Raw genomic sequence first — 8,914 nt, 5'->3', positions numbered from 1 at the left:
TGTTCTATAACCTTCCGTCACTGGATTTGGGGATTGATCATCAATGCCTAAAACAGAGCTAAGTGGAAAAGGAATACTTTTCTTACCTAGTACACTCAAGCTCTCAGTCTGGAAAACCTTCTGAAGCGGAGGAAAGTAAATGACCAATAATTGCCCCATTATAGATCCAAGAACCGCATAACAAAACATTTTGTTACTGCAAAGTCCAATCTCAAATACAGATTTCGTCTGTGAAATAAAATAGTGAATTACATTATACCTGTAGTTTTAATTCTATAATCTTTCTGTGCCTTAGTTATTTGCAACCAGTTATACAATTCAAAATTCTTTCCCTATCATTTGTTTTTATCTCAACATTCAAAAACTGACAGATTTGGGACGATCCAGAACAAATTCTCAAAAGATAGGATGATCTCATTTTATTTGATAACTATGCGACTTCTATACTTAATGAATTGCATGTCTCAAGATTGAGCTGTTTTCTGTTTAAGGATAGGGATCCTTCAGAATGAAGAGAGGCAATATGACAGGGACACCCACCAATAACAGTACAGAAAGATTCAGCATTACTGAATATAGTTGTTGTAGGTAGAAACGTGGCCTATCAGAAAGGCAATTTAAAAAACTGAAGAAATATTTTAAAGTTAGTGATCTTTAACTTAACATGCTCTCATTAATCCATTAAGAACTAGGGGTCAGATTTACAAGGCTATTGAGGCACCTAAAGAGGCAGATGGTCACCTCATGGGATTCACAAAAAGCACCTAAGCAGGTTAAATGCTTAACTCCCATTGATTTCAATGGGAGTTAAGTGCCTAGCTCACTTTGGCACTATTGGATATCCTACTAGGCACCTATCCGCATCTTTAAATGCCTAAATACACCTTCATAAATCTGGCCCTAGGCTAATAAAATAAAATGAGAGGGAATTTGCTTCTGCACATGTACAATAAGTGTTAATGGACATCTATTGTCAGTGCAACAGATTCATGCAAGAATGTATCATGAAAATATAGCTGGCCAGTTAAGGGTCTATTTTCTCACACTGCAACAGTTTTTTTTTTTTTTTTTAAAACATGTAATTTACACTGATTTATTTTCATAACAAGGACTAGCATAACAAATTTTCCTTGCTTTTTGTGGATAGAAAGTTAACTAGAGGGATTTTATTTTGTAAAGGTCCCTAAACAAGACAGTTACCTTTTCTGTAACTGGTGTTCAAGATGTGTTGCTCATGTCTATTCCACAATAAGTGTGCGTGCTTGCCACATGCACCGGTGCCGGAAGTATTTCCCCTAGCAGTACCCGTAAGGGGGGGGGGGGGGAGAAGAGCACCCCAGTGACCCCTGACCTCCATGGCGCGCTATAAGGGGAGCTGCGCACTCCCTCCACCCTCAGTTCCTTCTTGCCAGACAACTCCAACAGAGGGGAAGGAGGGCGGGATGTGGAATAGACATGAGCAACACATCTCGAAGAACACCAGTTACAGAAAAGGTAACTGTCTTTTCTTCGAGTGATTGCTCATGTGTATTCCACAGTAGGTGATTACAAGCTATATCTGTTAGAGGTGGGTAGGAGTTCACAAGTTCTCAGGATGGAGGACAGCCCTGCCAAACCCAGCGTCATCCCTGGTTTGGGAGACGCTCGCATAGTGCGTGGTGAACATGTGAACCGAAGACCACGTGGCGGCCCTACAAATGTCCTTGATGGGGACATGGGCCAAGGAGGCAGCCGACGAGGCCTGCGCTTGAGTCGAGTGTGCCCTCACAATCTGTGGCGGGGGGGATACCCGCCAGCACATAACAGGTATGGATGCATGAAGTGATCTGGTTGGAAAGCCGCTGAGTGGAGATCGACCGACCCCTCATGCGCTCAGCCGAGGCGATGAACAGTTGCGAGGGCTTTCTGAACGGCTTGGTCTGCTCGAGGTAGAAAGCCAGAGCCTGTCGCACATTGTGCGTGTGGAGATGGCGCTCCCCACTGGACACGTGGGGCTTTGGGCAGAGGACCGGCAGAAAAACATCCTGACCCATGTGAAAGGTGGAGACCACCTTCGGGAGGAACGCAGGGTGTGGGTGGAGCTGGACCCAGTCTTTATGAAAAACTGTATGGAGGCTTGGCAGTCAGGGCCCCGAGCTCCAAGACCCACCTGACCGACGTGATTGCGACCAAGAAGGCCACCTTCCACGAGAGGTGGCACCAGGAGCATGTGGCTCAAACGAAGGCCCCGTGAGACAGGCCAACACCAGGTTCAGGTCCCATTGCGGGACCAGGGGCCAAGCATACGGAAAAAGACGGTCCAACCCCTTAAGGAACTGGCCAGTCATAGCATGGGAGAATACCATGTGACCCTGCACCAGTGGATGGAAGGCTGATATGGCTGCTAGGTGCACCTTGACTGACGAAGGCGCCAGGCCCTGGGTTCTAAGGTGGAGAAGTTAGTCAAGGATGAGCTGGATCAGGGCGGCCACCAGGGAGACACCCCCCTTTCAGCCGCCCATCTAGAGAACCGGGATCACTTCACCAAGTAGGCACGGCGCGTGGAGGGCCTCCCTGCTTTCTAGGAGGACGTGTTGAACCCCTTCTGAACACCTCCTCTCCTCCCCACTGAGCAGCCACACTGTGAGGTGGAGGAAGCGACCCTGGTCCTGGGAGAGCAGGTCCGGACGGGACAGTAACGGCCACGGCAGAGCAACCGCCAGGCCCACAAGGGTCCCGTACCTATGTTGCCTGGGCGACGCCGGGGCAATCAGGAGGACCCAGGCCGTCTTAATCTTTTCCAGGACCTTGCTGATCTGTGGGAATGGGGGAAAAGCATAGAGAAACTGGCCTGACCAGGACAGGAGGAAGGCACCAGAGAATCCGAGATAGCGCCCCTTCCCAGTCCCCCCCGGAGCAGAACCGGGGACAGCGCCGGTTCTGCCGAGTCGCGAACAGGTCCACCTGGGGAGTTTCCCACACTCGGAAAAGCCTGTGAGCCACTTCAAGGTGGAGAGACCACTTGTGTTGAGAGGAAAAGTCCCTGCTCAAGCAATCTGCCTGTGCTTTCCGGGCGCCCAGTAGATGGAAGGCCTTTAGGCAGATGTCGTGGGCTATACAGAAATCCCACAGCCTGAGGGCTTCGCGGCAGAGGGCAGATTACCGGGCCCTGCCTTGCCTGTTGATATAGAACATCAAGGCCATGTTGTCGGTGAGAACCCTGACCACCTTGCCCTCCAGGTGCGAGCGGAAGGCCACGCATGCCAGGCGTACCACCGTGAGTTCTTTGATGTTATATGTAGGGTCAGATCCTGAGCCGACCACAGACCGTGGGTCTGAACATTCCCCACGAGCCCCCCAACCCAGGTCCGACACCAGCTTCAGCGACAGGGCCCTGTCCCTGAACGGGTCCCCTTGGAGCATGTTGCTTGGGCGGACCATCGCTATAGGGAGGCGATCACCAAGTCGGGCATGGTGAGGACCTTGTCCATCCTGTCCCTGGCCTGGGAGAACTCAAGAGGCCAGCCAGAGCTGGAGGGACCTCATTCGGAGTCTGGCGTGGCGGACCACGTACATGCATACCGACATGTGACCCGAGAGCTGGAGGCATGCTCTGGCTGTTGTCACTGGGAACCCTGTGACCGTGTCGAGAGGCCCCTTCAGGATCTCAAACCTGTGGCCGACGAGGCATCCAGGAGCGCCCTGAAACTCCATGCGTTGAACTGGGATTAACGTGGACTTGGTGACGGTTACCAACAGGCCCAAGGCGGTGCACGTGGACAGGAGGAACATCACATGATCCCTCACCTGCGACCAGGAGCTGCCCTTGACCAGCCAATTGTCCATATAAGGAAAAATCTGGACCCCCCGGCGCCTGAGGGAGGCCACTACCACCGACATACATTTTGTAAATACCCTGGGGGCAGTGGACAGGCCGAACAGGAGGATCGTAAATTGATAGTGATTTTGCCCCACCATGAACTGAGGAAGTGTCTGTGCCCCTCGAATATGTGAATGCGAAAGTATGGGTCCTACAGATCGAGGGCAACGTACCAGTCCCCAGGATCCAAGGACACGATGATAGAGGCCAGGGAGACCATGCGGAACTTGAGCTTCACCATGAACTGGTTCAGATCTCGCAGGTCCAGGATGGGCCTGAGTCCCCCTTTGGCCTTCTGGATAAGGAAATAGCAGGAGTAGAACCACTTGCCTTTGAACACCCCGGGCACCACATCCACCGCTCCTAGGCCCCGGAGCCACCCCACCTCCTGCTCAAGCAGGGCTTCGTGCGAGGGGTCCCCCAGGAGGGACAGGGGCTGGGGATGGTTGGGTGGGGAGGAAGTAAATTGGAGCTTTATTGAGGGTGGATCCCTGAGGAGGGCTGGCAGGGCGCCCCCAACTGTCCCGTCAAAATAGTCTTTTCCCCACCAGTTTGCCCTTGGAGGACCCAGGTTGCGGGGCTGGCCTTGACTGCCTCCGAGGGCGCCTTTTATAGTTCTGCGCCTTTTTATAGGCGGCCTTGTATTTCGGGTGGGAGGCCTGAGTGGGAATCTGCTGCGGCTTAAACTTAGATTTAGCCGGAGTCGGGACATAGAGACCCAGAGTCTGGAGGGTCGTGCGGGAGTTCTTTATACCATGCAGCTTTGTATCCGTTTGTTCTGCAAACAGAGCTTTGCCGTCAAATGGGAGATCCTGCATGGCGGCCTGCGCCTCACGGGGCAGCCCGGACAGCAGGAGCCACGACGCCCTTCTCATGGACACCGCGGAGGCCATGGACTGCGCGGCCGTGTCCGCCGCATCTGAAGCCGCTTGCAGGGTTGCCCTGGCAGCCGCTGTACCCTCCTCCACCAGCGCCTTGAGCTCCTTCCTATCACGTTCCTGGAGGGAGTCCTCGAACTTGGGCAGGGGGCCCCCCCACAGACTGAACTCATACCGGCCCAGGAGAGTCTGGTGGTTTGCCACTCGTAACTGGAAGCTCGAGGACAAACAAACTTTTCTTCCAAAAGAGTCCAGCCTCTGTGAAGCTTTATTTTTCGGGGTGGGGGCTGGCTGGCCCTGCCGTTCCCTGTGGTTGGCCGACTCGACCACCAGGGAGTTGGGCGCCGGGTGGGTGTATAGGTACTTGTGTCCCTTGGCGGGTACAAAGTACTTGCGTTCCGCCCTCTTGGAGATGGGGGCCAATAAGGCCAGCGTTTGCCACAGGGCATTTGAAATTTTTGCAACCCCTTCATGGAGAGGCAAGGCTACCCTGCCTGGTGCTGAAGAGGACAGCACATTAAACAGGGAGTCCGAGGGCTCCTCCATCTCCTCTGCCTGGAGGTGGAGGCTTGATGCCACCCTTTTTAGGAGTTCCTGGTGGGCCCTAAAGTCCTCCTGCGGGACTGAGGGAGGCGGGGCCATAATCGCCTCATCCAGGGAGGGCGAGGAGACCAGTGCGGTACTTTGGGTGGCCGCTGGCACCGGAGGGTCCACCACTTGGTCAGTCTCCGGGCACAGTGCAGCGGATGTACATCCCACCAACTCCTTCCTTGGAGGTCTGGAGAAGGAAGCCGACGTTGCCTCAGACTTCGGCTACTAAGCAAGCCCCCACCGGGAACTGCATCGGGGGCCACGGTGCCCACTGGTATCACTGGGCCGGCCACAGGGTCTGGAGCCACTGCACTTGCTTCGGCACCGGCGGCACTGGTTGCTCGACCTGGCTGACCTGGCCCACGGAAGGACGACTACGAGCGGAAGCTGGGTTGACGAATGACCTGCTGCTGTCCCGGGACCAGGAGGAGCAGCGGTGCCGGGAGCAACGCTGACCGTGGGACCACGATCCCAACATGGAGGACCGGTACCATCGATAGCAGCTGCTCTGTGATTGGCTCCAACGGGTGGACCCGCGACGGTGAGACGACGGCGATCAACGCCCAGAGCTGCAGAGGCAATGCCTTGGCAGGGTCTTGGAGTGGGATTCCGAGTGGGAACAGCGTCGACGTCCATGCCATGACTGGCTGTGGTAACCCCTCCGAGACGAGGACCTTTGGTGACGTGTGCCTCGGTCCCGTCGGTACTCACTCCTTGAAGCGAAGCGGTGCCGAGAGTCTCGGTCAGATGGCACCCAACCGGACAGTCTTGCGGGAGTCGAGGGCAATCCACGTGGACTTTGCCCTGAACGGTCGCTGGGCGGCGAATGGTGTCGGGAACGTTCCCTGGACCGAGACCGGTACCGAGCCAGGGGCGACTGTGGAGGTCCCAGCGGTGGCTTGCCCCGGAGTGCAGGCCTAACAGCAGCAGCACGCCTGGTACTGGCATGGACATGACATCCCGGGCTGCCTGCAGGGCCTCCGGCGTGGAGGGCATCCAGACATCCAGGGATGCCTGGTCCGAAGCGGCCGGGCTACTCTGCTCTACGTGAGTCGGAGGCCTAGAGGCCGGAGGGGATCGAGGACTGCCCAGCATGGGTCTAGCCTCTGCCCCGGGTTTTCCTCTGTGCTGCTGCCGCGAAGGCGTCTTTTTGCCTTCTTGGGCCCTGTGGATGGGGAGCAGTGCCGACTGGTCAAAGGCTCCAGAAGGTTGCCGCGCACCAACACCGCAGTGCCCACTCAGAGCGGCGCGCTGGAATCGGGGTCAGCGCCAACTCCATCAGAATGGCCCGAAGCCTAATGTCTCTTTCCCTCTTGGTCCGAGGTTTGAACGACTTGCAAATCTTGCAACGATTGCTGATATGGGCTTCTCCCAAACAGCATGAACAGTCCGTGTGCGGGTCACTCCTTGGCATAGATCACCTACAAGTGTCTCACGACTTAAAGCCCGGGGCCCTGGGCATGCCCCGGCCCGGGCTCTCTAACTGAACAGCTAACTAACTACAGGTACTAACACTGAACGAACAAGAGTTCTGGGGATGAGCTACAGCAAAGCTGGAGCAGAGTAGTTCCGATGCACATTCACTGGCGGCAAGAAGGAAATGGGGGGAGAGGGGGGGAGCGCGCGGCTCCCCTTATAGCACATCATGGAGGCGCCACTCCAGGGGTTTTTGGGGCACTCCCCCCTACGGGTACTGCTAGGGGAAAAACTTCCGGCACCGGTGCACGTGGCGAGCACGCACACCTATTGTGGAATACACATGAGCAATCACTTGAAGAACTGAAGATATTAACTGGTATACTGTAACGGAAGAATGATGATTAAATACATACATGCAGCAATACAGAGAGACTAGCTTTTGAGCTTTTAATTAAGTTTTCTTACTCCTGTGAGTTTAGGTCAGCATTGCTAGCCCAATGTTTTGGGGATTTCATGCATCAATTACCCCAAATTAAAACCCTATCATTGACGTGTGAATTCAAATGCTAGCCTGTTCGGCTTGTGGAGCTGCTAAGCTTGTTTGCACACAGAGCTGTGAGACATCACTTTCTCACATGATGAGAAAGTATATTTAAGAAAAATTCTGAAGCCCAGAAATGAAATGAGCACAGTTTCAACAGAAAAGTGTAGTTACTATATGAAAAGGGTCAAAAATCTCAGGGTACTTATGTTAGATATAGGATTGCATACCTGAGATCTGGAACTCAAAGCATTGAACATATCAAAAAACACAAAACAGGTGAAGGTCATCGTTGTATCTCGCGGTGTTATGACATTATCTCGTAACTAACAGAAGAAAGCAAGAAAATGGCTTTAGTATATGTAACCTCAAATGAGCAAACATTCAAAGCATTTATTTTAAGGAAGTTTTGTTCTAATATTTGGAAATAGCAAAAACTCCGCTTTGCAACAAGCAGATTTAGCAAGTCTTCAAGCAAGTACTTACACACATGCTTACAACTAATCTCATTAAGTAGTACTCTTGATTTCAGGTTGTGATTAAAAATTAATGGTGTGATTTTGCAAACATTTTTGCACAACTCTATAATACATTACAAACAAGATTAGATATTTCCCTCCTTTAAGAATACTAAGTTAGGTGGTCATTTTAGAATAGCCTGGGTGGGGGGAATGCTCACAGAAAACTTATTTGAAAAGCGTGTTCGTGGAGTTGGGGGGGGGGGGGGGGAAGGAGAAATGGGGAATACTTTGAAATGAAGTTACTCACCTTGTGCAGTAACTGGTTTTTCCGAGATGTCCCCCTATGGGTGCTCATTTCAGGTGCACATGCAGCTCTTGAGCCCTGGATCAGAAATTTTCATTAGCAGCATCCAGTCAGCCCACGCAAACATCCTATGCCTCCTTGGGCAACACACAGAGGCTATCCAGGGATGTGCAGGGGAACCGCCCTCAGTTCCTTCTCCACTTGAACATCCCACAGAGAACAGTCTGAAGCAGGGGAAGGAGGACGGGTAGTGAAGCACCCACAGGGACACATGTCTTGAAGAACCACAGTTACTGCACAAGGTGAGTAGCCTCTTCGAGTAGTGTTATGGACAGTCCTCTTCAGGTGGCACTGTTTCATAGGAATGGCCTTTGAGCAGCCAGCAGTTGAGGTATGGGAAGACTAGGATTGCTTCATGTTGGAGGTAAACAGCCACTGCCACCAGGACCTTTGACAGCCTTAGGGTGCAAGAAAGGCCAAAGGGAAATACTCAGTATGAGAAATGATCCTGGCCTATAGCGAAGCATGGCTATTTTATTGTAGGTCAAGAGCCAAAAACCAATCCCATTCCTCTAGTAAATGAGTTATAGTTATCAGTCACAATCCTGAACTGGGATTTTACGAATTTGCTTAGAAGTCTTAGATCTAAGATCAATCTCCACCCTCCATTCTCCTTTGGCACAAGAAAATATTTCGCGTAAAACCCTTTATCCTTGTGAAGAGGTGGGATTTCCTAATTGAAGGAGAGAGTCCACGTCTTGTCTCAATATAAGCTCGTGAGAGGGATTCCTGAAGAAAGACGGGGAAGGAGGAGGGAAGGGAAGAGGTACTTAAAGTGGATGGTGTAGGCTGACATTATGA

The 8,914-nt window shown here is 52.5% G+C and overlaps 1 protein-coding gene across 3 annotated transcripts in view; it reads right to left on the bottom strand.

Annotated features, from left to right (window-relative positions):
* The window catches only part of ATP2C1 (ATPase secretory pathway Ca2+ transporting 1), a 127,341-nt gene that overhangs the window by 1,714 nt on the left and 116,713 nt on the right, over positions 1-8,914 (bottom strand). For all 3 annotated transcript variants that reach the window (XM_026658342.2, XM_026658341.1, XM_026658340.1), the window contains 2 exons: positions 7,519-7,614; positions 87-228 (listed from right to left, as the gene is read on the bottom strand). In XM_026658342.2, coding sequence (XP_026514127.1) covers positions 87-228; positions 7,519-7,614 — 238 coding nt within the window. The remainder of the gene's footprint in view (positions 1-86; positions 229-7,518; positions 7,615-8,914) is intronic.

The sequence above is a fragment of the Terrapene carolina genome, unplaced genomic scaffold (genome assembly GCF_002925995.2).
Source record: "Terrapene carolina triunguis isolate 2854851 unplaced genomic scaffold, T_m_triunguis-2.0 Scaffold428, whole genome shotgun sequence".
NCBI lineage: Eukaryota > Metazoa > Chordata > Testudines > Emydidae > Terrapene > Terrapene triunguis.
This window is presented reverse-complemented; position numbering and strand designations above follow the sequence as displayed.